The 26,656-nt window shown below is 54.7% G+C and overlaps 2 protein-coding genes across 4 annotated transcripts in view; one reads left to right on the top strand and one right to left on the bottom strand.

The window, feature by feature from the left end:
• GLT1D1 (glycosyltransferase 1 domain containing 1) overlaps positions 1-2,792 on the top strand; it is a 107,734-nt gene extending 104,942 nt beyond the window's left edge. The window contains exon 12 of the mRNA XM_072953628.1: positions 2,772-2,792. Within this exon, the coding sequence (XP_072809729.1) occupies positions 2,772-2,777 (6 nt within the window). The 3' untranslated portion in view covers positions 2,778-2,792. The remainder of the gene's footprint in view (positions 1-2,771) is intronic.
• Positions 1,014-26,656, bottom strand: part of TMEM132D (transmembrane protein 132D) — a 527,348-nt gene continuing 501,705 nt past the window's right edge. For all 3 annotated transcript variants that reach the window (XM_072953620.1, XM_072953621.1, XM_072953622.1), the window contains exons 6-9: positions 11,627-11,832; positions 9,245-9,518; positions 7,470-7,661; positions 1,014-4,209 (exon numbers count right to left, since the gene is read on the bottom strand). In XM_072953620.1, the coding sequence (XP_072809721.1) occupies positions 3,022-4,209; positions 7,470-7,661; positions 9,245-9,518; positions 11,627-11,832 (1,860 nt within the window). In that variant the 3' untranslated portion in view covers positions 1,014-3,021. The remainder of the gene's footprint in view (positions 4,210-7,469; positions 7,662-9,244; positions 9,519-11,626; positions 11,833-26,656) is intronic.

The raw sequence follows: 26,656 nt of genomic DNA on the forward strand, positions 1-26,656 counted from the left end.
GCCTGCAGGGACATGGCGGGGACTCACATCCCCACCTGGAGGTGGCAGCAGCAAGTCCCCTTAGGGCCCAGTTGGATCGCAAGCCCCATTTGGGGAGAGTGTCTGAAATTTCGAGAGAAGATAGAAGTCCTGATTTTTTTAGGTGGAACGGCCGAAGTGTTCCACGCTGCCTCCATCTTTTTCTAATCTGTAACCTGTTCTATTACCCTTCACATGGCTTATGACCACCGGAACATCATTTTGTCTGCTGTTCACCCCGCCACCCCCCTGCTAGAGGTGAGGTCTCCGAGAGCAGGCATGGGGCTGCCACGTTTAGCGCTCATCTCCAGCGTCTGCAATGGTTCTTAGCACATAGTAGGTGCTCAGTGAATGCCAGCTGAATCCGTGAATCGTCCATCACTGGATACTGTTTGCAAAAATACAAGGATTTCATGCAACTTCTTTTTCGGTGGAATCATCTCGGGACTGCGTTTGATCATCAGAGGCATCTAAAAACCAGCCTTTTAATTTTTTTTTAAAACCCAGCCCAGAGTCACCATGGGCACATCCATGCCTCAGGAATTGAATCTGTGAATGTGTGTGTGAGCTGCAAAGAAAGCACAGAGCCCTTTCCGTCGCTCCAGCCCAAAGGGAGGCTGGAATCGATGCTTGCCTGCCCTGGTTCTCACTTAACCGCCATCAGTCAGCAGGCTTTTAGCAGAGAATTGCACGTGCGATTTATTTGCAAGTCCTTTCAGGTCCTGAAGGAGAGATACTTAGTACACAGCGTACTTTGTCATCATGTGTCAACCTCGCCTCCACGCGGAGAGCGCCATTACACGATGTAGGAGTGTAATTGGATTGTGCTGGGATCCTTAAATCTGCATTTTCATTTACCCAAAGCCCGCAGCTTTGGGGAGCCATTTGCAACTGACACGAGCCTTTCCGAGGGGGTCAGGGCGCAGAGAGACGAAGGACAGCCAGGAAGCCGCGGAATGCAAACTTTATATTTACAGTCGGTAAGTTTATAAATATAAGTATTACATTCTTACAATCTACAGTACATTCTGCACGTGGACGGACTCGAGAGGGGGCCGCGGAGGCGCTGTTCAACGGAACATCACGCGGGGAAGGATGAAAGAGACGGGAGGAGGCGACTGAAAGCAAAGGATTAGCCCTGGAAAGGGGTGACAGGCTCATCGCCCCACCAGACCACAAAAGTCAGCGTGGGGACAGGAGCAGGTGGCTTATGGCGGTTGGAGTCCCAGTCTTAGAGCCAGCGGACAGCACCTTCGTTCTGGGGAGAGCGCGAAGGTTGAGGAGGTAAATGCTGGGGTTTACATGCACCATCTAAGGAGAATTCAGTTACATGTGTGTACAGAGAGAGACAGAGACGGGGGCAGCGGGAGAGGTTCAGAGAGACACACAGAGCAAGAGGAATTGGAAGATGAAGGATCTAAAGAGCAGAGAGAGAGAGAAAATGATGCAAAGGACACACACACACACACACACACACTCTGATGCCACAGCAGGGCCTCTCCGGGCAGCTCCTTCCTCCACTGTGATGCTCAGGACCGCGCCTGCTTGGCCAGCTTTCCACCATCATCTCTGCCTCGGCGTGAGCATGACAAGGGCGTAAGAACCAGCTAGCCTCTCTGCACTTCCTTTTACAGGCGCGGCACCTGAGGGGTTCGGGAGCTATTCAAGGGTCTGGAGGGTCCTCCGGATCTCAGGCGGCGTTAACCCCTTGAGGACTGACCTTAGGACCAAACGCCGGCCTCGTCCAGCCCTCTGCCCTGCGCGCTGGTACCCGGGTCCCTCTTGCTCTCCACGGAGGAGAAGCAGCCTTACGTTCTGCCCGGCTGCTACTGGGGACAGGTGTCCTGCCCGACCCACCTCGTAACACATCCCGAGTCCCGAGCCCCACCCTGCGCCCTCCGCGTGGACACCCGGATTCATCTCAGCAGCCTTGGGCAGCAGATCGGACGGGACTGTCGACAGACCCATCACAGGACAGCCCCCTCTTCTTTCTAGAACAGCAAGGGGAGGGAGGGGCTGGATTCCCTGCGCGCGGCGCTCACCCGCAAAGACCAGCCTCTTCGAAGAAGGACACGTGCGAAGTTCGCCCAACGGGGTTTCAGTGTCGAGTGTCACCTGGGCCACTCGGTGGGGGCTTACACTGCCCCCCCACCCAGTGCCCACAAGTGACCAACGACTTTCAGAAAGGGGGCGATGTCGGGGAGGAGTACAAATGAGAATAGACAACTGGCTAAAAAAAAAGAAGAATGTTCTTTGAACCCGAATGAAGCTCTGCACTCAGGATGCGTTAGTTTACAAATCAAGGGATGCTCGGAACTGCTCAGAGGGTTTCCCTATGTGAGTCTGTGTTCCTGGCAGCTGGTTACGGAGAGGTCGGTGGCCTGCTTGCTGGCTTGCTCCCTTTCAGTCCTTGTCAGCAGTCGCCTTGGTCTGTCAATAACCCCGCCTTTGGGAGAGAATGACTGCAAAGCACGGCTCCCGAGTGCCGCCTGCAGCCCCAGACTCCGCCCTGCCCGCGCGCCCGGCGGGCGGCGCTGCCCCGGTCCCAGTGACACCGTCCTCCCCTCCGTCCCCTTCAGCCCGGCCTGAGTCTCGCTTTGCCCCCCGTCATCTGCAACAGTGCATATGGCAGCCTTGTGGGTGTCGCGATACCCAAACTGCTTTTATTAAAGAGAGAGAGATGGAGAGAGGAGGACTGGCCTCTCCCGGACGCTCCCAGAAGCTCAGTGATTCACAACTTGTTTGTCTTCCAGGTTTAAAGAAAACCTTCGCACGCGGGAGAGGCCTCTCGGTGTCGGCCAAGATGTCGTGCCGCGGAACGTGTACATCGAATCCGCCTCGGGGCCTCCCCGGGGAGCCAGGGTCGCTTTCCGGGGCCCCGTGGGTGGTGTCCTCCTGACCTTGTCCTGCCGCCTTATTTCTCTGCTGGGGGCCCCGTAAGCCACATGTCCCCAAATTAAAGGCCGAAAGGTGAGTGAGAACCAACGTCAGCCAACGTCCGGCTTACGCATCCCCCTGGAAGCTGTCCGTGTAGTCGTGTGACCCGGCGTGCTCCCCAGGGGCCGGGTCCTGGCCGAGCCAGTTCGCCGCGTCCCCCCTGCGCGTCGCCACGGAGCTCACGGCGGGGCCCCCGGCGTCCGGGGCGATGGCGGTGAAGGTGGTAAATTTCACCCTTTTCCGCTTTGAGGTAGGGGATGCGGGGGGCTCGCTGCGCTGATCCGTGCCGTCGGCGGCCATGGGCCCTGAGGGTCTGAGCAGCTGTCCGTTGATGCCCGTTGGGGCGTCTGCGCCGAGGAGGAACTTACTCTCTTCGAAATCCACGCCCCTGTCGATGGCGGTGATCTGCTCCTCCTGGGAGGAGGCGAAGGTGACGTGACTCTCCAGCAGCTCTGTCCGGTGGCTCAGCCCCACCCAGTCATGGGAGTGGCTCAGCCCTTCCGGCTCCTCGAAGGGGACCTGCTTGTGCCTGTACTTCAGGGCGAAGGTGGCGCAGTTTATGAGGAAGACCAGGATGGCCAGGCCGAAGACGCCCAGCAGAGCATACATGCCGATTTCCAGGTCGCTCAGCCCCTTGGACGCCTGGGCGGGGTCACTCTCGTCCATCTCCCCGTGGCTTCTGGGCAGGTCAACCTGGGCCGGGAAGCTGGTGAGGTCCACGGGGGTGGTCTGCAGGTGGCCGTCGCCTTCCGAGAGGCTGTCCCGGCCATCGCTCCTCCGGAAGGTGGGCTTCTCCGTGGTGGAGCCCCTTCCTTCCATGCGGCCCACGGAAGGGCTGCTGTAGTCCTGTCCGTCTCGACCCCCCCACTCTTGCAAGGGTTTGGCGGGCCTTCTGTCCCTGCCGTCATTGTCCAGGTGCACTCCTGCCCGCCCCGGGTGTCTGCTGTCGCTGCTGTTGTGGTTGGCACCGTCCTGGCCAAACTTAACCTTGATGTTGGCCGTCCCCACGGCCAGCACGCTCTTCCGCTTGGATTTCTGGCACGATTCACAGATGACCATTTCGACCTTGACCAGAGCCCCCTGGCCTTCGGACTCAGCAATGATTACCGGCCACCTGAATCTGGGGTCTTGGTGGACGGACACCACCTTCTCATCCAGGGACGTGGCCGTCAGAGAGAAGTCCTTCACGTCGTAAACGTCCAAGGGAGTGACGGAGCCGTCACTGAACTGCACCCAGCAACTGATGGCTGCCTCCTGTCGAAGAACATAAGGACATTGATCAAAACGGGGGCCCCAAAGCTCATGGAACTCAGTCTTAGTCAAGCAAGCAGCCCGTAGCAAATTAATACCACCAGGACGAAGGGAACCCCTGTAGGCAGCAGAGAGACAGGACGTTAGACACATCGAAGGCATGAAAGAAAATGAGTTCTTGTGAGGATGTGGAACCCAGAGGAAAACAACAGTAAAAGGGCGATGATGAAACGGAACCAGTCCCAAATACCCGCTCATAAGGTCTGCCTTCTCCCCCGAGGTGTTGAAAGGAAGATGGGTCCCTTCCACGGGGCACGGTCTCCGTCTGCGCGGTCACACGCCGCATGTCAGGGGAGACGTGCTGGTTAGCAGGCGTCACACGTTTAAAGGGGAAATATTTGTGATGCTAGTTTTTTAAGTTGCTTCAATACGGGGTCTCCGTTCGTCACTCGCAGCCCAGACGAGAGCCCGCAGTGCAGGTGGGGCAGCCCCAAGGAGCCGCTGCCTTGGGGTGTGCGCGATCTGTACCGGCTGCATCTGGGCATCTGGGAACAGGCTCCCACCGGCCTGCGGACGCGCTGTCGGCCTGGCGGCAAGGAGCACAACCCGCCGCCCGGAGGGAGGAAGCGCTCCGCTGGGAGCGTCTCCTCTCCCATCTTCCAGCCCAGCCAGCTCGGGGTAATTGGGAGACTGACTGGACGGGGCCAGGGTGCGCTCCCATCACCCTCTCTTGCCTTTCTATCGGTTGCTTGAGACCAACTTGCCCTGGGGCTCGTCTGACCAGAGAGATGGAGGTCACAGACCAGGTGACCTCCAAGCCTTTAATTCCAGTGATGATGTCACTGTGGTTGACAGCCCGTTGCTCCCCCCCCCCACCGCCGCTGCTCCTGCCCCCTGGAGGACCTGCACGACCCCAAGCCCCGAAGGGCACCCAGCCCTAAGAGGCCCGTGCCCCGCCCACCCAGCTATGGCTGGTGGCACCCGGAGGACGGCTGCTGCCGGGGACCCTGACCCCAGCAGCTCTGAGCCAGCTGGTCCCTCCCGCTCCAGTCTGAAACAGGAGAGACAGGACTGAAGGTCTTAGTGGTGGGAAGAGGAGTGCGAGCTCCTGCAAAGCTCAGGAGCGAAGCCCCGCTGTGGAGCAACCACAGTGGACCCGCAGGGCCTGGGCACAGTGCTGCTCTGATGACAGCAGGGGAGTGAGTGAGCCCACTGCCCCCCAGGCCTCCCAAGTTCTTACAGCTGGGCCCGTGAGAGTCTCTCTATCCTGGTTTCTCATAACAAACAATAATATTTATTATCCCATGTACTTTTAACTTGCTTTGCGTTTCTTGCAACCAAAGAGCCCCTGACCGCAACAGCGATGTTTTCCCGATGGCATCCAGCCTTTGGAAGAGAGAAGAAAGGCTTCTGCAACATGACTGGTGGCCTCGGCGCCTCCTTCAGCTCAGCCCGTGAACACTGACCTTGTGCGACCTTGGCTTGGACTGGCTGCTAAGCGGAGACCACCGCCAAGATGGCGCAAAGCCACTGGCCGTGACCCTGGGCTGCCAGGTTCTCCCACCCTGCCACGAAATCACAGGAGGCACTTCAGACGCACCCTGGAGGTCTTGAAACTGGAGTGTCAGAGCCCAGCTGCAGGCAGGGACTAAGCTCTGCCCAAACCAGGCGCAGAGTGAACCTCAGGGGCACGCGTGTGGCTCAGCACGTCCGGCATGCGCTAGCTCGGTGGCCGGGTCCTGTGTCTCGGCACCACCTGATTTGATGGCCCCAGGAAGACAGGAGGGGGCCTGGGGCTACTTCTCCTTCGCTACCTGTCACATGCATTCAGGCTGCCATCCTCCTGCCCCTAGACGAGGGAGGCTTGCCTCTGGAAGGATTCGCCTCCGGGATGGAGACCATGCACTTTCAAGTGCTTTTTAACCCAGACCCCTGCACACAAAGAGCAGCGTGGAGGGGCGAGGGGCCAGCTGGGACCCGACAGGGGCACATTCGGGGACGGGCACAGGCTGGGAAACGACTCGGCTCCCGGCGTCCAGCGGCAGGCCCTGCTCGGGCCGCTTCCCGCTCGGCTACAGTCCCAGCCTCCGCGGGTGCAAGAGGGCTCCAGGTGCCAGCGTGCCCGCCCAGGGGCGGCTTCCAGGGGGCGCTCCTGGCCGATGAAGGAAGCCGCCCGCAAATCCCGGACGTGGGCTGGAGGCCTTCCAGCCCCCCACGGGGGGACCGTCCCCATTCACGGGAAGCAGGGAATTGACGGCTCGAGACTGCTGTCTTGGTTGCTAATCAAAGTTCACCCAGGTTCTTTCTCAGAAATAATGTTTATCCCCCTCTGATGGGAGGCGATCGGATGACATTTCCAAGTGCCCTTCGAACAGTCCCCTGTGTTTGAAAATCACTGTATCAAGGCACAAAGACACAGCACACGGTATGCACCCCAACAGGCACACACCCACAACACAGACAATTTTCACCACACGCAATGTGTAGTGTACACAGCATGCACAACACACACACACAGAGTGCACACAGCACACACGCACCCGCACAACACACACCCACGTGCATACGCGGCGCGCGCACGCAGACCCCTCCATTAGCACACGCTGGTTCGAATAAAGAGAAATGGGACTACGACTGACACCATGGCTGGTTGTTACTCATGCTCTGAGCTTAACAGCACACGTGGCAGCCATCTCCTCCCGTCTCCTTCTGACCCCCCAGACCTGTGACCCCATTTTTTTGGGCAGGGACTTAGCAGAAGGCTGCAGACCCTTCCTGGGAGTCCGTTCCTGCCCTCACATCCACCTCACTGCTCCAGGAGGTCAGCGGTGTCTGGAGCCGGGATGTTTGGACGGTGGAGGAACGTGACACAGCCAGGTGACACTTCGTGGGGGGTGGGGCCCGGGTCTCCCATCTGCAATCATTCATTCATTGCAAACTGTTTTTGGGGGGCATCTCTGTTTGGGGGGCTAGGAAGCCTGAGGCAGAACAGTCACCCCTTCACAACCCCTTTCAAAACAGAAACACTCAATGAGCGACCCCTCCCCCTTTTGCAAGATCCCAAATTAGTGACACCTGATCTCACGTGTGACCTCAGCCCACTGTGCGACCTCTCCTGATGTGTGACCCGCTTAAGGCAGGACTCCACCCAGTCAACAGCCCCACTGACGTGTAATTCAGCTGCACCATGTGACCCCTCGAGAGCCGTGTGACCCCCCCGGTGTGCGGCCCCGCCTGCGGTGCCCCAGGCCCCACCCCCACACCTGTTTGGGCCGCTGCAGCAGCTCCTGGGCCACCGCTGTGGCGAAGATGGCCCTGTTGCTCCCCGGGCTGAGCTGCAGGGAGACGGACAGCCCTGTCACCAGCTGCACCCCGAGGTCCGTGATTGCCACCTTCTCGTCCAGCACGGAGATGGTCTTCTCCGCCAGGATGGCGTCCGACAGAGGCGACAGGATCTGAAAGGCAGAACCGACATAGCGAGGAAAGGCTCCCTGCCGGTCCCGAAGTCCCTCCCACGGCACAGACGCTGCTCCGTGCCAGCCAGGGGTGGGGGCCGACGGAAGAGGCAGAGAGAGCAAAGACGAGTCTTTCCCACTACACCTGCTTCTAGCAGATGCAGGCTTGGGAAAGTGCAATGCATTTTTTTTAAGTAACAGCATGAGGGTGTCAAGGAGAGAACGGCATGGGACTCGGCAGCCCGGACCCCGCGTGCAAATAAACTCCACCACGCACCGTGCACAGAACGGACGTTTGCATTCGCCCGAGGACTGACTTTGATTCTTCCTCAGCGTGGACCATTCCTGCTGTCACTTAGCGCTCTTGCTGACTCTGCTGTTCCTTATGTGTTGTTTAAAAATATTTTACTTAAAAGAGTTGTTTTAAAAAACTTCATAGTGTCAAAGAAAAATGGTTTTGACACGCCAGTTTGACATGGCGTTTCTCCCTTATATGCACCATCACCAATTACCAGGTGCACTCAAAGAAGAGACGATGGGTCCGTGTACCACCTAAGTCGCCTTGTGTGCCCCAGGAGCTCACGGTCCACACTTCGGGGAGCCACGAACTGTGACACTCAGTTGCATTTTGGAATATCAGCTTGCCTCCTCCGATAAACTCAGCTGCGAGCCCGACCCCAGGTGCCAATGTCCCAGAGTCTCCTTTGTCTCTGGACACCGGTGATGACTTAGGGGCTGAGGCTCACATTCAGTGTGGACCCTGAAGAGGAGACCCTGCTTCGGAAGAGCATCTGTGTAACTAACTGAGCAGGACCCAATGGGACAGATTCCCCCCCTCCCAGTGTCCTCTGCCTGCCTCCTGTCTGTAGAAAAACTTTAGCCAAAGAATAAATTTAATCAGAGAAAGGAGAAAATGCAGAAACAAAGGTTAACAGTCAGGCAACACAGAATAACAGTTCAGCCATTACACAAAGTCAAGGACCTTTACTTCCTCGCCAGGGGCTGGGGAAATTATTCTGAGCCACATCCTTCGAGCTGTTTTGTAGGTACTAAAACCCCCACCAGTGGAAGACGTGACCCGCATGATGACCAGACTACAGCCATCACATAGGCTGCTTCAGCTGCCACCGTTCTGAGAACTGGCCTCAAGGAAGTGGGGACGAGCCCACTCTGGAGGTGAAGATTAACTGTACTTAAAAAATTCAAGAGGACGCTGTTCACACCACTGCATGACCTATTTCAAGATGACTGTCAGAGCTGACTATGCGGTTCTGCACATTATCCCCTCCCTCGCCTTTGTACCCCTGAAACTCCCCTTTAAAATCTCTTGCCCCCGATGGGCAGTGGGGGGTTGGCTTTTGGACATGAGTCCACCTTCTCCCCAGGCTGCCAGCCTCTAGGACAAACAACCTTTCCTTTCCTACCAACCCTTGTCTCTCGAGCACTGGCTTTTGAGCAGCGAGTAGCTGGACCTGAGTTTGGAGACAGAGTCACCTCTCCTTCTCCCTGCCCCTCACTCGAGGCACGCAGACTCCGGGCAGATGTGAGGCTAGCGAGAGTCCTCGCCTCTGGGGCTCTCTTACCTGGATGGTGGTCATCCCAAGCTCCTGGCCGATCAGGACTTGTCCCCCGTGCAGCCTGGCGATCTGGGGCCCCTCCACCTGCATGAAGTCGTTCACCAGCTCCGTGATGTCCACCTGCCAGTCTGAGCCCAGCAGGTGGGCCAGGTGGCCTGCAGGGCCCGCTGCCTCAGCCACAAACTGAGTCAAGACCCGCACCATGGCGTGCTGGTACTGGAGGGTGCAGCCTCGGCCCCTCCTCTCGTCTTCATCCTCTTCCTCGCTGTCCCGAGCTGGCCTGTCAAAGGGTTGGTTCAGTTTAACAGATGCCAATTTGTTGGGTCAAAGGTGGGAGGCTGGGGGTGGAAAGGAGAGAGGGCAGGACACTTGTCCTCAGGGCGATCACAGCCTGGGGTGATACTCAGAGTACTTGACCACTGGTACAGCCCGCGTGCTGGCGAGTCCGAGTGGGCGGGTGTGGTCAGCAGAGGTCGAAGGTGTCCCCCGTGGTCCCCACCTCCTGGTTTTCACTGAATGAGATCCCCTTCCTTTTTGCACCTGAGCTGGACCTAGTCACTTTCTTCCAACAAAAGATTACACCAAAAGTCACGGGATGTCTCTTTCAAGGTTAGGTTTGAAAAGACTATGACTTCTGCTTGCTCGGCACCCTCTCCTTGAGCCCTGAGGAAGCCAGCTGCCATGTGGTGGGCGGCCCTGTGGAGACATCCCGTGGCTAGAAACTGTCAGTGGCCTCTGGCCAACAACCGACGGGGAACTGGGGCCGTCAGCTCAATGGGAGCAGCTGAGGTCGGCCAACAACCTCATGAGCTTGGACACAGATCCTTCCCCACATGAGCCTCGAGATGAGACCACAGCTGCAGCTGACAACTGGATTGCAGCCTGGAAGGGACGCGGCTAAGCCCTGCCTGGATTTTCTGATGCAGAGAAACAATGAGGTCATACAGATTTTTCTTTTAAGCCAGTTGGTTTGGGGATAAGTATTAAGTTATGTAGAAGGGATCACTGACACGATAGGCTACGGATGGCCGGTACGGCCCTGCAGACCAGCACACGAGGGCGGGGAGTGCGTAACTCAGCGAGGTGCTACGTGGGAGTCACCGTAGGAAGGGCGGGGATGGCTTGGCCCGGAGGCGGATGCTCGTTGCGCCCTCAACACCGGATGCCTTCCGCGCAGGTGGCGCCCCTCAGCTCCGTCACAGTCTCGGGCTGGAGAGCCGCCCACCTCCCGCGGTAGCTCCGTCGCCGCGTCTGGGCTGGGCAGTGGTGACGGCACCGGACGCGGCCGGCTCCCGGGCGAGGCTTCCCCTGCAGCTGCCTGCCCTCGGCAGCATCGCTCTTCACTCTTAACTCATCCCTTCTCCCAACTCAACATCAGGAACCCCGGTGGGTAAGAAAAGGATCATGGCTGAAACCGTCTTCCAGCTGCACAAGGGACCCAAGCCATCATTCCTGAAGCCGTCCCCTCTGCCAGGGGCAGCAGGGACGAAACGGGGTGGACACCCAAGGAGGGGAATATAAAATTAGCCCTCAGGTAAATGCCACTTCTCTGCTCCCTGCTGAGTACCCAGACTCCAGGAATATCTCCTCATCTAATTCTGCACACGCTCACCTTTGACCTCCTAGGGCTGACTTTTATATGGTTCCTTAATTAAGCACAGGTTTCTCTGAGGTGACAAAACCTCTGACCAAAGAGCCTGAGCTTTTACAGTTGTCTTTGTACCCGATGTCCATTTTGTCGCTTAATGTGGATGGTGGAGACATCGCTCCATCAAACACCGTCAGAGTGATGCCAGGCACACAGGTGACCAGCCTCAGACGATCTCAGGGCTTCTGGGCGGGGGGCACCAAGAGACGGCCCGGGTCAGGCAGCACCTGTTCAGTTGTCTCTCTGGTGGACGACTGTTGCTCACGCCCTCCCAGAGTCAATCCTCCCCTCTGAGTCGGTTCAGGCAGGCTTGACCTCTTTCTCTGAGCTCCTCTGGCTCCAGCCAGGGGACTGTGGCTGAAGCCTCCTCGGCCGACCAGCGCATTCTATCTCCTCGGTTATGGTGATTAGATCAGGGATGGGGCCCACAAGCCGAGTGAGGGTAAGACTTAACTCCAGGGCTTTTGTTGGAATTACTGGGGGAGCGAGGATGTCCTTTCTGCAGAGTTGCAGAGAAGACAGAGTCCAAGTCTGGAACCCGGTGAGAGAAGCCTGATAGAGAATGAAGCCAACGCAAAGGAAACCAGAGCCGAGAGGTGGAGAGAAACCCCGTCTCAAGGGTACCACCGAACCCCCCGCATCAGTTCACGCCTGAAATGAGCTACCCTGTAAGTTTCCACTTTTAGCCTAAGCGCACCTGCCGTGGGTTTCTGATCGGAAGTCTTGACCAGCACACTCACCTCTTGTTGGAGACGATGGGGACCCGCCAGCCCTTGATCTGGTTGAGCTCGGTGTCCGAGACCTCGATCTGCAGGGGCAGCCGGGGGACCCACACCGTCATCTCCAGGGGGCTGTGCAGGTGCTGGTAGGTGAAGTTCACCACCACGTTCACCTTGCCCCTCATTTCCTTCCCATTGACAAAGACGTAGTCACACCTGTCCGAAACCTGTGAAGAGGCGAGAGAGGGTGGGGGACGCAGGCGTTTTTATCGTAAACCATGGAGAAAGGAAAAGCGAGAGCACGGAGTAGGAAAGAGAAGTATTTCTTTCCCTTTTCCGTGGCTGTTTCGAGGTCCGGACGGTGAGGGGTGGGTCTGAAGGTGCGCGCTGGTGTTTGCTTTCCGATATTGCAGACGCTGTAAGGACGGATGCTGTGGGGACCGCCCCCTCCCCGGGGGTCTCTTGCACTGGTTGGGGGCACTCATCCCCACGTGCTGCAGGGGCTCTGCTGACGATTTATGCTGGGTCTGCCCTGGGAGGCCGCCCTTAGGCGCTGGAGCTGCACCCGCAGACTTACCTGGGTGCCACGCACCTCGCACCGCCCCTCTCCGCCCCGTGACTTCCTGGCTTGCCTCAAGGAAGGATAAACCGTGCGTGTGTGTTGCTACCCAGAGCTCCCCCGGGGCTCAGGCAGAGGAAGGCCATGTGTCACCAAAGCAGGGGGCTGCACTGCTGCTATTCTTGGTTTTGGGATTCCGGCCCCCAGATCTGTGAGAGGAGGAAGGAAGTGACCCAGCCAGCGGCGACCTGCGAGGACAGCCCCGGAGAGCTAACAGACCTCCCCGCCGAGGCCCCGGCTGGGCCGGTGAGTCTGCATTCTGACGGACGCCCCGGCTGACTCTCACTTAGACGGACAGCTGGGAGCCACGGGCGGAGGGCTCTCGGGGCCCAGGGCAGGAGGAGTTCTGTTACCCTCTCGCTGCACAAAGGCCCGGCTGATCCGAGGAGCTTCTCACGAACATGAAATCCGCCCCCATCTGTTCTCAGAGTCTCCGGCTTTGATTTCATCTTCTAAGGTGAATGCGAGCCGATTATGGAGACCCTCCCTCCCTCGCAACCCCTCAACAAAAGCCCAGCTTTCCCGGCGGCTTTGGGCTCGAGGATTCTCCGCTCCACACCCGGCGATGCCGCGCAGTAGCCCTGACAAGGCTGACGTGAGTGCTCTTGAACACACGCCTCTCAGACGCAGCCCTGCGGTGCCGGTGCTGACTCGGCATCACCGACTCGACGCCCTGATTCCCCGCCTCCGCAAGTGGCGTTGCTGGCGGTGTGGGCGTCCTGCTCAGTGAGAGGGGCCCACCTGAAAAGGCTGCCTGCTGTGTGGTCCCAGCCCTGCGACCTCCTGGGAGAGACAAAACTCTGGAGACAGTCGAGCAATGAGGGGTCAAGGGGGACGGGGGGATGAAGGGCAGGGCACGGAGCATTTTCAGGGCAGGGACACTGTCCCCGTGTGATGCTACAATGGCGGATCCATGTCACTGGGCTTTGGCCAAAAACCACCAAAATTTCAACACAGAAGTTTCACCAAAAGTGAACCCAAGCGTGGAAGCTATGCTCTGTCGTTATTAATTAAGTATCAAAACTGGCTCAAATCCCCTCCTCCTCCAGTGTTTATGACAGTAGTTACTGCACCCCAGGCACTGCTCTGGGCCTTCCATGTTGTATTTAATCTTCCAGCAACTGCCGGAGGTAAGGACTGTTGTGCCTACGTTGTGAGAGAGGAAGTCGAGAGGGCATCGAGAGATCCGGCGGGTGGTCTGGGGTCACAGCTGGGAGGAACCCCAGCACCCCAGCTCCTGGGGCTGTATGTCAGGCACTGGCCCCCGAATTCCCACCCAGAACGCTCAGGTTAGCTCCGAAGTGACGGTCTGATCTCAGACTCCGTTGCCAAGGGGAGAAACACTTCTATCCATAAGGATGGGTCTCCTCTCAGCGGTTTTTAAAAAATTCCTAGAGCTTTGTCACACATCACGAATGTTTCACATTGGCTTTTCGAGTCTGAGTACATACCTCATTGGAGATTTTCTTTTAAATCTTTAAATTTTGTTTTGGTATAAAAGAATGGAAAGTTGGTACAGACTCATGGTTCGAAGGCCAAACAGCACAGGAGGAAGAAAGTGCGGTGAGAATTAAGCCCCTCGCCCTTCCAGCTGCGGCTCCCCTGCCCCCCGCTCCCCACCCTGAAGGTGACCATCATGCCCAGTCCTGTGCAGCCTCCCAGAAGAGTCCGTGTATATACAAGCGTTTGAGTACATATTTTCTTATTTTTCTTTAAAAAAAGAGGGTGGCCACTGTTCTGTGCTTTTCCCTTAAAAGTAGAGCTTGTGGGAGGTTCTAAATCCTTCTCAGTAAACTTCAGGTTTCTAACACTCAGAAGTGTAAGAATGAAAGCCGTTCTTTTGAAGATGGGGGGTAAATGGAAAGCAGACACCGGCGTTCCTGTAAGCACAGGGGAGACACAGGAAAGGTATTTGGAATCAGGAAGCGTCCCGTGCAGCGGGAGGGCCCGGCGGCCCTGGGACGCGTGCTCTCAGCCCCCGCCCCGAATCTCACGGCCCCCCCGGGGGAGGGCCGTGCACCCCTGTCACCGCCTGCCGCTCCCCCAGGACGGCGCCCTGACTGCTCTGGGTCCCAGGGGCGCGGGAGCTAGGCTGGCCCGCGGCCCGCTGGACCTGCTCGTGTTCTCTGATACCCTCTGCATTCAGGGACCAACCCCGGAGTGAAACAGTGCTGCTGCCAGTTAACACAAGAACAAAACAGACTTTTGACATCAAAAGATCATTGGTGCAATGCCCTGGAATGGGACAGGCCATGGAGCGTGTTGCATGTCCTGGCCACTCCGGGTCACCGAGCTCGTCGCCCCTGCCCTAAGCGCTCTGGACGTGGCCGGGTGCGACAGCTCACGTCCGAGGGTGCCGGGGAGGAAGGGACCTCAGGAGGGCTCCCAGCATGTCCGTTTCTGCTGCTCAGATGCTCCGGGACCACCCCCTGGGCTCTTTCAGGTTCACTGAAGTCCAAGCCAAGAGGTCCTTTGCTGGTTTCCACAAAGGATCCCCTCACAGGAGGTTTCCCAGAAACTGTTAAATTTCCTGCAGATTCTCAGGTGCCGGGGGAGGGGCTCCCGTCGCCCTTCACACGCCCTCGCATCTGTGTCCTCACCACCCCCCTCCTCACCCCCCCCAGCTCCATCACAAGCTTCGTGCTCACCTGGCTCCAGGAGAACCGGTTCCACCCACAGCCCCGACCTCCGTGTCTCACCCGGACACACAGGGACTTCTCTTTCTCTAAAAGCTGAGTAATAACTTACGACCCGGATGGGCACGCATCTTACCCGCGCAGCTCAGCACATGCTTAACACCTGTCGACACCTGGACACCCCTCTGAGCCCCAGCCATGCGCAGCCACGCGCAGCCTCCCAGAGTCTCCCTCGCCCCTCCTCTCCATCACCCGCCGCCCGTTAGCCATGGTTTTGGCTTTTCTCCCCACGGAGCAGTTGCGCTCATTCCAGAGCTCTGCAGAAAAGACACGGTACCACTTGTCCTCGCCGCTTTCCAGCTTTGCTGTCACCTCTCAGCTCTGCAGGCTGTGTCCACACTCATGGTCCCCGACGAGCAGCGCTTCACTGTGTGATTCCCTCTCCTGTGGGTGGGCGTCTGGCTCCTTTCCAGCCTCTGGGGATCACGTGATGCAGCCACGAACGTTCTTGTACGCAACTTTTGATGCTCCACACCTTCATTTTTCTCGGTGGATTTGCTCAGTGTTGGACAAACCTAAGTTTCAGCGCCGGCACCTCCCTTTCTCTCTTGGCCGGTAAATGCAATTTCTGCCCCAGGAGGAACGCTGGTGCCGGCTACTGGTGTAATTGGATGTCCCCATCCCGTTACTGTGGAGTGGCTGCGGCTGTAAGTCATCCTAAGAGGCCGACGAGAGGATGGGCCGTTTATCTTTGGGATGAAGCACATCCCGACCAGGCTGGCGGAGAGGCGGGGACGGCTGGCGTTTATTCATGACGCTTCCTGCTTTTCTGTTGGTTCCCAGGGAGCGATAACACGACCTGGTTCAGAAATAATGGGACCGGTTCCTGGAACTGTGCTCGTTTCTAGAGGGATGACGTAAGCTGACATTTGAAAATGCCAGACCCTCTATTTAACACCCCTCTGAGACACCATCTCTGAACAGAAGCTGTATGTGACCAGACAAGGTGAGGGCCACATCCTGGGAACTCGCTCCTTCCATCCTCCCAGAACTTAGCGGGAGACCAGCTCAGTGGGTCTGCGTTTTGCCAACAGAAGAATAGAGTTCTTCCAGCTCGGGCTTCTTAGTCTTGCTGTGATAAAGAAAGTTAATTTTTTCTCCTTTAATTTCCAATCCAGCCCAGATGAAGTTTTGTGAAATTCAATAAAGGTGAGTTTGGAGGATGCGATCACACTGAGTGGCTAGAAGCCTTCCTCGATGCTTATGCTTGAGTTCGCACAGGTCTCGCTGAGGGCGGGGAGCAGACGGCTTGTGGACCTGAGCACCTACGGGGACCACCCTGTGCACCTACTCACAGCGCCGTGGCCCGGCCAAGTCTAAAAACATGATTCAAACGAACTTACCTATAAACCAAAATTAGACTCACAGGCATAGAAGACACACTATGGTGACCAAAGGGGCAAGGGGGGAGGGGGAGGGATAAATGAGGGGTTCGAGATTAGCAGACACACACTATATAAAGCAGATAAACAAGGACCTGCTGTCCAGCACAGGGAACATATTCAATATCTTGTAATAACCTATGGAGGAAAAGAATCTGGAAAAGAACATGTATGTATGTGCATGACTGAACCACTTTGCTGTACACTTGAAACTAACACGACACTGTGAAGCGACTATGTTAATACAAAGATAAATAAATAAAATAATAGAATAAAATCAGCCCAGGCCAGACAGACAGAGGATTTCAGTGCACTGATATCAGTACCTATCATTTTTCTCCATACTTACATCCATGTACCCTTATTCACATAAATATCTGTGACCTCTATTTCGGTGGCATTCCAGAGCCAACTGAAAAAAATCTGTGGGCGGTTCTGAGACGCTGGGGACATGGCTTCCTCTCTGTTGTCTCTGTGTCTCCCCTTTTCCAGCCCGATCCTGTCTGCAGTTTCCAGCCCCCAGACCTCTCGTCCCGCAGAGTTCCTGGAGCACTTGGACGGATATGAGGGAAGGACAGACGTGTACGCAGCAGTGAGAAGGATGCTACAGTGATACCGTTCTGTCCCCGTTCAGTTACTGCAGATAACATCTCGTGTCCAGGCCCCATTCACGGCTGCGGGCATCCCCTCCTCCAGGCAGGCACTGGGCCGACGGGAGAACAAAAATACGCCCGCACGATTGGGGTGCTGCGGGAATGACTGCAGCACGACACGTCCGCGTTCGGCAGGAACTCGTATTAGGGACTGAATTAACATTCCTTGAATCCCCGTGGGGTTCTCCTTCAATCCGTGCTTCAAGGGTCCGATAAGATGAGCCAGAGCAGAGCGCTCCCCTCTGCCTTACTAGCACTAAAACTGTACATTTAACAAAGAGCTTTTCTCTTCATTATGAGCATCAGGGAATTACCAGAGAGGGCCAAGTCCTACATGAAGGGGGGGGGCACAAGTGCTAACAGATCTGTCACTGGAACGCGGGATGCCGAGAGCCGCTGGGAGGATGTCTCATCAGTGGTGATTCGGGGGCGTGTGGCACCCTGCAATGGGGGAGGACATCGAAGAGACACAGGGGATGCATTTGAACTACCTCGATGGCTTCAGAGAAACATTCAGAGGAAAAGCATCTGGTGCCGAAAGCATCTGTGCATCAATCGTGGAGGCCGGGGGTGGGGGCTCTCCTAAAACGAATTAACACATTTGCATCGAGGCGGTCCTATCACGATAGCTCACCACATGTACCAAAGCACACATTTCCTTCATTAAGGTTTTGCTGTTTCCAATCACTCACACCCAAAGAGGGCTTTTTCTCCTCACCTTGTGATCTTCTAAAAAAAGACCAGGGCCTGGAGTGGGGCACTGCACTGACCAACGCGTCCTGCCTCCTCCTGCCAAATGCCTCCCTGGCCCCCGGGCCAGACCTCCCCGGAGCAGTGGACGCGAATTACTTGACAGCAGCTGAGACCCAGCAAAGCAGCAGATATGGGGAGACCTGGCCAGCGCCCGTGGCTTCCCGCAGGTCCGGAAGGTTCCCCAAGAGCCAAATTTTGGTCCTTCCTCGTCTACAAATGAAAGCAAATAAGCCGACTGCACGGGAATATTGGCCGTTTAAGGAGACCTCAACAACCTGCGCTTCAGGCGTCTGCTAAGCATTGGGGCTTTTGGAAGCACTTCTCTCTCCTTTACCTCAGATTTTTGGCCGGGTTGAAAGCAGGAGCTTTCTCAAGCCAAGGAAGAAGCGAATTCCACTGCAGCGGGACAGATCTGGGCCTGAGTGGGGCACCCAGGTGTCTGAATGAAGATGTGAGGCTGAGCATGTCGGGGAGCAAGGCCAGCTGGCATGTCAGGCCAGACACCTCTTGAGCCCTGTCGCACATGCTCTCGCCTGGGTTTTAACCTCCGTGGTCGCTGCTGGATCCAGCGTCCTGCAGGTGTGGCTGCCAGCGCCCCGCCTGGCTCTGACCATCACTTCCTCTCTGCCTGGAGGCTTCTCTCTGGCTTCATGAGCACCTGGAGGAACCTGTGCTGGGGTAGCCCAGGACAGAGGAGCTTCCTGGGATGTGGGACTTTTGGCACTCAAACTGGGGCAGCCCTGGGCAGACCAGGACAGCTGGTCACCTTCTGCTCGGCCCTGTGGACGCACAGGCACACGTGGAAGTGGACGGGCGCTAAGAACCCTGGACGCCCGTTGACCAGTGCGGGGCAGGAGCTGGTGGTGGGGAAATACTCCTCTTCCTGGGCAGGCAGTTCTCAGGTGCCTTCCGCCTGCCCCATCCCAGGGTCCTGAGCAGGACTCAGCCCCGTCGTGCACATCTTACGGATGTATAGATCCTCACGGGTGCTTCCCAAAGCCTGTTTCTTGAGTTTACTCTCCAAGGTGAGGTACATGCATGCACATTCAAAAATCAAAGCGCTTTTTTTTTTGCAGCGGCGGGGAGAACTGGAAAAACACACTTTCTGCAGTATTTCTGAGCACTGTGGTGCTTTGCTGTGGTGTGCCCCTTCCCGCCACACTTCGGTCTCTAGGAAGGAAGTGTGAGTTCCTCCAGCTGCCAAGAGAGCTGCTGGAGGGTGGCCCTCAGGTGTCAGTCCTCTGGGGGGTGGCTCCCACTGAAGAAAGCCACCTCACCCAAGGTGGCTGTCTTTCCAGGGATGTCTACACCTGGTGACTGATCGGTGGGGGGCACAGAGGTCCAGCCTCCTCGCTCCAACCCAGGACAGCTCCCAGGGGCCATCCCAGCCCCAGGGCCCCTGTGGGGTCCGCTGAGCCCCCTGGGGGCTGCATTGCACTCAGCCTCTCCCTCCGCCCCACTGTGCTTCTGTCCCCTCCCTCCTACAAGTGTAGGTCCCTAAGGAACATCCTGCAGGCTAAGCTCCATCTTGGGGTCTGCTTCAGGGGGGCCCAACGTGCTACAAGCACTTTCTAGAGTGTTCTGGATGCTTGAGGTACAACAGTTAAAAAGTCCCATCTTCATGGAACTTTATTCTAGGAAGGGCTACAGATAGGAGCCAAAGGAACAAACAGATTCAGAGCGATCAGCAAGTGCTGACTGTCGCAAACCACCGCACAGCACACTGCGGAAGTTAGCAAGAGCGTCACACCTGCGGGTTATCCCAGATGGGCGCTTAGATGCCGGCTGGAGCTAAGACCGTGGGGCTGAGCACACAGCAGGGTTCGCCACCCATCAGAGTCATCCAAGGGACTTTCCAAATGCCGGCCCCCAGGACCCACGCCCAGAGGTCCTGATTCAGTGGGGCAGTGGTGGGGAAGGCATCAAATCAGCATTTTAACTGCCCCTGAGGTGTTTTCATGTGCGGTTGGGTCGACTCCAGCCACCCAAACATCCATGCAGCGGATCCACGTGGAAGATCGTGACACACAGATAACAGAAGACACTAACGAAAAAACTAAAACACAAACGGTGTCTTATACATGCAATTCCATATGAAGACAGTCATGCGTATCGCACACGTGGCTGAGTAAGCACGTACATGTTCTTGTACGGAGCACGTAAGAGAGGGTTCCAGACTCTGGTGCATTTTCCTGATTTGGGGGTTGAAAAGTGACTGCTTTAAGAAAAAAACAAGCACCCATCTACAAGAGATTCTCCAAAAAATTTGCAGATCACAAGCATGGATCAGAATCCAACATACCCAAAACATATTTAGTGGCAAACTCATGAAAAAGGGTTCATCAAGCAATGGTGACGATGTTACGCTTAAATACCATCCAGCTCTATTTCCCTGAACGTGTGTGGAGCCCGTTAGACCCCAATAATTCTTTCTAATAATTAAATTCCTACAGAGGGTGCACAGTCTTTGCTCTTGGACACTTTCAATGAAATAACCCAAATTAAAAGCAAATATTTTCTTAATATTTCCAAACTTTTTGCGGGAGGACAAACACCAAACGTTTAGCCAGGCTTCGCTCGAACGATTTCAAATTTAGCCACCCCAAGTTATCGAAATCCAGGCTGCCAAGATTCATGGGCACAAAGTAATTATCCTCTGTTTACAAAAGAGTTGAATTCTTGGTTTTATACTCCCCCTCACTGCCATTTTTATTTGCAGTGGGTGATTTAAAAAGCATTTTTAAGGGAGAGAAAAGCTGGTGCGATCAATTGCTCTTAAACGTTTTCCTTTAACTATGTTTGCCTGGAATCTGCTTGTAAAATAGCAGAAAAAAATTTACATATATGCAGATATATGTACGTATATAATATGTAACATATTGTATACATATATAAGAATAATTATCATAATTATATTCATAATTATATAATTATAAGAATATATATAAAATGCATATGTAAATTCAATATACTTAAATATATAAATTATATTAAATATAAATGTTATAAATATATCATTGTGTAATTACAATACAATCACAACATATCCTATATGTATAGAATACACAAGATCTATCTATAGAGACACCTTAAGTTCCTAAACTTGTAAGATTCTGTCCTGAGCAAATAAGAATACGTCCTCATACTGGTACGATTTTTAAGTAAATGAGTGATTGTGTCTCTGGTTAATTAAAAGCAATGGCTTCTATTTTCATAGACTTTCCTGTAGAGAAGAGGTTTGTCCCGAGCACGTCTGGAGGCTGCAGACAGACCAACAGCACTGGGAACTGGAGTGGGACGTCACTGGTCCTAGGCTAGCTGGCTGTCCCAGGCTGCCGTGGTCCTTCTGGGGAGGTGACCACAGGGTGCATGGCCGGCGACAGCCTCCAGGTGCTGCAACTTGGGATCTGATGCTCAGTGTTCAAGCCGGGACCTGCCTCTCCCTCTGTGGTTTCTACCCGGCGGCTGAGCGCAGAGGTGCTGCCTGGCTGAGCGCGCCTGGGGCAGCCTTTGCTCTGGGGACCCCCGTGCCTTTGCTGAGACTCCATGAACTGTGCTAAACTCAGAGGTGCCTCCTACCCTGTCTGCCTTGCTCCCCACTCTCCTTTCACAGATGGCCAACCTACATCTTTCTTTCTTTGTAGTAAGAATGTGTAACCCGAGACCTACTTTCTTAAATTCTCCAGTGCACAGAACAGTCTTGTTAGCTGCAGGGATGGAGTTTACAGATCTCTAGAATGTATTCATCTTGGATTACTGGAACTTTACATCTGTGAACAACACTTCCGTGTCCTCAAATATCCATCGGTGGATGAAAGGATAAAGAAAAGGTGGTATATACAAACGATGGAGTATTATTCAGCCTTGAAAAAGGAGTCATGCCATATGCAAGGACAGGGGTGGATGGGAGGGCACAGGCAGACCTCTGTCTTGATCTGAAAACTTCTCTGCCTTTGTCCAGCCCCCTGCCCTTCATCTCCATGGGCAATTCTCCTGGTAAATCACATCAATGTTCAATTCTGTCATGACATCAGCTTTCCCAGGGACCCAAACAGCCACATAGGCTGGGTCTGGTTACAATGATGGTGGTGGAAATCAGGTGTTTCTGTCTCTCCAGGATTTATCCCTACTCCTCTTTTCAGACCCTCCTCTTTACCCCACACAGACAGTGGCTTTGAAGTGAGGTGCATCCTCTGTCTCCACATGGGCACATGGCTCAGGACTCACAGAGTAGAGCAGCTCATTTCCTTGCAGTCTTCAGTTCGTTGGAAGAGCAACTGGCTGATAAAAGTTATGTCCAGGACAGTTGATGGAGCTGTGGGCACACAGGCATGCTCTTTCCTATAGGGCTATTATGCTGGAAGAAGGCAAACTTGGAGCTATTGGAAACCATCTTTGCCACCTCAAAGGAGAGCCTGCCTGAGAAAGGAGCAGGTACCTAGAGAAGCAGAGCCTCATGGTCACAAAATGGCTGCATCACCTCCAGCCGCAGGTCTGCACTCCAAGCAGGAAAAAGAATGATGCAGGAAGGGGTGCAGCCTGTACCAGGGAAGCAAACAGTCCCAGAACCCATCAGGTTGTCTCCTATTGTCCAAAGGGTGTCACAGAGCCACTGGCACTTCAAAGGAGTTTAGAACGGCAGGACCAAGAACTCCAACCTGCTCAAGACGGCACTGTCAAAAGAAGGAAAGAGGCTGGTACCCTGTTATCATCGCTGAACAGCAGCACCGGCTCTGGCCTCTTACCTCTGGGTCCCTTGTCACAAGTTCAACAGCAAAACTAGGATTTTGATTTGGTTTGGGGTACGTTGATGTTGGCAGACAGCATACATATGTACATGTATGACTGAAACACTGTGCTGTTCACCAGAAATTGACACAACATTGTAAACTGACTAGGCTTCAACCAAAACAATTTTTTTAAATTTTAAAGAATAATTTTTTTAAATTTTAAAAAAATATGTGAATCCCCTCCTAAAAGAAAGTAAATGTGGCAAGAAAGCAGGCTGGAAGTTTTTGATCTCTGAACCAGCAATGAAAACAAAGAGCAGAAACCAGTTGACAAACAGAACGTTCTCATGTTGCCATAGCTCCTCAACACAGAGGCTGGAGACCATGACGCATGGTGACAGGAAACCCATTCTTCAGCCTCTGTTGTGTCTCTAATTGCAGCGCCCACACCAACGACCCCACCTTCACTCTGATGACAAAAGGCGGTCCCCAGACTTAACCTTGGATGCTGGCTTCCGGGGCTGGAAGCCGCAGTCCTGACTGTTTTAGTAAGAGCACATTAAAACCCTCTCTTTGCTCAAACACTGAAATGTTTTTTTGTTTGTTTGTTTGTTTGTTTTGCAATATTACCTGAAACCTGCAGGGAGCAAGAAAGATGGGTCCAAATGGACAGTTAGGAAAACAGGGAAGGGAAAAATATATCAATTCTCCAAGGTCCTGCAGATGGAAGTTTGATGTTTCCTGGCGCAAATGATGGGGAGCATGACTCTCAAATTCTTTCTCTTCCGGTTGAATTTCTGGCTCCAAGAAGGTGTGTGTGTGTGTGTTGGGAGATTTTTTAGTTGCTATTACGTGCAATGCTGATTTTCAGACTTTTCAACCACCCCGGTTAGAACGGCCACCTAACCAATCAGACGCTAGACATACACCATCAGAGCAGCAATCCTGCCGAGTGTCCACGCTGGTCACAAGGCAGACCCAAAGAGATAAGGACAGCGGGAGAGAAAGGAGGCTCACTGACCCGACCATTCCGCCGGCCGCTGGTGGATCATGACACACCAAAAACCACATTTCAAATCTTGTCTCTGCGGCGAACTGCTGCCTGGTGCAACACACGGCTGGTTACCCCGCAGGCTGCATGCCCCTGATTTAATACATTTAAAAGTCTGCGGAGATCCATGCATTTTCAAGCCTGCCGTGAACTTTCCCCTCTCTTTTGTTTATCAGGGTGTTATTCACATACCAGAAAAGCCACCAGTACGAAGCTTTCGGTCTGATGGATTTTGGTATTTGCGTGCAATCACGAGACCACCATCACAATCAAGATAGAGAACCATCCTCCACCCTCAGTTTCCTGGGGTTCCTTAAATGTGATTCTCTGCTCCCACCCCTGGCGGCTACACATTTCATTTCTCTCGTTGTGGTTTTTTTCCTCTGCCGGATTTCATACGAATGGAATCTTACAGCGTAGCATCTTTTATGTTTACTTCTTTCATGCAGGGTAACGTTCTGGAGGTTCATCTGTACCGCTGCAGGTAACAATACAGCTCACTGCTTTTCATCCTGACCCTAACCCTAACCCTTTTCATTGCTGAGAAGCATTCCCTCCTACGTGCTCTGCTTCAATTAAAAAAAAAAAAGAGAGAGAATTTGTTGGTTCCAACACTTCTGGATGTTTGAAATGACCACAGAGCCAGGGCATCTGGTGCGGCTTTTAACTGCCTACGGCTTCCTGACAGCTACATGATTCCTGCCCACCTGACCGCATCCTCCCCCCACCAAGCCCGCGGAAAGGGCACCGTCCCCGGCGTCTCGGACCACACTTACGCGTCAGCAGCATTACAGCGTCAGGATCAGGAAGCACGTGTCTGACCACAGAATAATGGGCAGAACAGGAAGTCACCCAAGACACGGAGAAGAGCGCAGGCACCGAGGGCTGGCGTTGTGAAGCCCAGACCGACAATTCCTTATGTTTGTAAAATAAAATATTTGCGAGAATGCGCAGATACGTGCATTTGCTCTTCCGACACAGAAAGCCGCCTGATAGAGGAACTTAACCAAGGCTGCACCCAGCTCTCTCTCCAGGCACACCTGGCACTGGATTTGCACCTGGCTTTGCAAGCTTCCGAGAGCAACAGTGATTTGTACTCATTTTATGCGACAAGGAACACACACATCTTTGATGGGGATTCTGCGGTTTGGTTTTCTTCGCCTTTAACCACAAGAATGCCAGTTTGGTATAAGAAGGATTACGGTGCTCTTCTAATAAGGTTACTGGAGACGCACTTCTTTCGAAATGTCGCAAGCATTTCCGGGGCTTCTTGTCAGTTTAATAAAATCCAATTTCCAGGCAGTCATGATCATTCTTACAAGTTAGTCTTGTCTTTTCGTGAAAGCTCATCTTATTTTCAGAGTCACTTGCCTTCGTACACTCAGATCGACACTTCAGATCTGTCCATTCTTTACGTTAAAATCGTCCTTCTGGATAAAATACTCGTATTACTGTTTTAATCACTACGTTTGACACTTGGTTAACCCGTGTGGAGTCACTGACCTATTTTTAATGAATTCGGAATATGATGCCAACACAGTAGAAGCCACACCCCTTGCCAGCTTCACAAATGCAATGAAGCGCACAAACTACATAAAAACACATCAGCCGTGGTCAGCCCTGCCCTGATCACTGACTGTTCGCCGAAAATAAAACCCCAGACCATCTGGTCTGTGCAGTGCCCACAGAACTTCATTGAGGACATAATGTGGCTTCTTTGATCATCATAATTCATCTTGTATTTAAAGGTTTATGACACACATGATTCCATCGTTTTCCCTCCACAGCTGTCAAGGCACTTGTTAGGCGGCCGGATGTCACCTGTCAGGGAAGGCGGGGGGTGAGATGGACAGCCCGGCGTGTCTGTGGACATGCTGTCCAGTTTGGCTGGAGAGACACACTCTGACCGGTGAGTGGGGACGGGGAGAGGCTGGAGAGTCAACCGGTGGCCAGGCAATGAGGCGTCCTGGTGCTGGAGGGGGACGGGTCAGGTTGGTATCTTAGTGGCTTGGAGGGGGTCAAACCGGGGACCCAGAGGTGACAAAGGCAGTTGCTGTAGAAATTCAGCTGAGAGGTGATGGCGGCCTGGCTGAGGAGCGTGGGCTCCGATGCCGAGTGGACTCCGAGGTTGACTCCAGTGCGTAAGCACGTGCGTCTGTTTTTCGGGAGTGAAGAGGCAGCAGGAAGAAGGGGGAGGCGTCAGGAATGACTCTGCTTCTCAACTAGAAAGTGCGGATGGGACGGATGAGGAGGGTTTTGAGTTCAAGGGGGTCCACGGGACAAGGGCGCCAGCACGTGGCACAGATGTGGGCCCTCGGGACATATTCATATCTGGGGATCATCAGTTGGTGTACAATCGTGTCCAGAGGTGAAGTGAACCCACGGGACTGGGGGGAAGTCCTCAGAGTGAGGGGCATCAGGAGAAGTGAGGGGCAGAGGGTGGAACATCCATCTTGAAGTTGCCAACTGGAGACTGACGCTGGCCATCCGGCTCTACAAGGACTGAGTCGTTAGCCCCTGCGGACACTGGCCTTCAGCACGCCCTGGAAGGGCGGAGATCAGGAATGGGGCGCCCTGTGCTCTGGGAAAACTGGCAGAACAGACCTTCAGATAGAGACTTTTCAGAAGAAATCTTTTATGAACCTGGATGCTTGCATCTTCCCGTACTTTGAAAAGCACCAGGACACTCACCCACCCTGACAAGCGGGGAGGAAGCTGGGATGGTCGTGGACGCAGGGGTCTGACCTCTAACTTCTCTGTGGAGGAGGGACTGAGACGCTGCCCGCCCGAGAGGGGCGAGGTGGGAGAGTCAGGCTCGATGAGCCCGGGGCAGGTGTACAACCCCCACCGCCGAAAGGGCAGTGGAACACTTGCTGAGCAGAGACGAGCGCTGATCGGAGGAATCCGGGACCTTAACCTGTTAAACAGTGGATCACAGCTGGCTGTGTTTGTGAGGGAATCCGGGCTTCGCTGCAGCATCCTGGGAAGTAAGCCCTGGCGGGGCACCTGCTGCCTTGTCTGCACCGCGTCCGCTCCCGCTGCCCGTCGCGGAGCTCCTCTTCCCTTGGGGAGTCACCTCGCTCCCACTCCCAGGCCATGTGGTTCCAAGCGCCCTCTTCAGAAGCGGCGAGCAGCTGGGTCTAGCCAGCCAATCCGTTCCATCCTGG

The sequence above is a fragment of the Vicugna pacos genome, chromosome 32 (assembly GCF_048564905.1).
Source record: "Vicugna pacos chromosome 32, VicPac4, whole genome shotgun sequence".
NCBI classification, from domain to species: Eukaryota; Metazoa; Chordata; class Mammalia; order Artiodactyla; family Camelidae; genus Vicugna; species Vicugna pacos.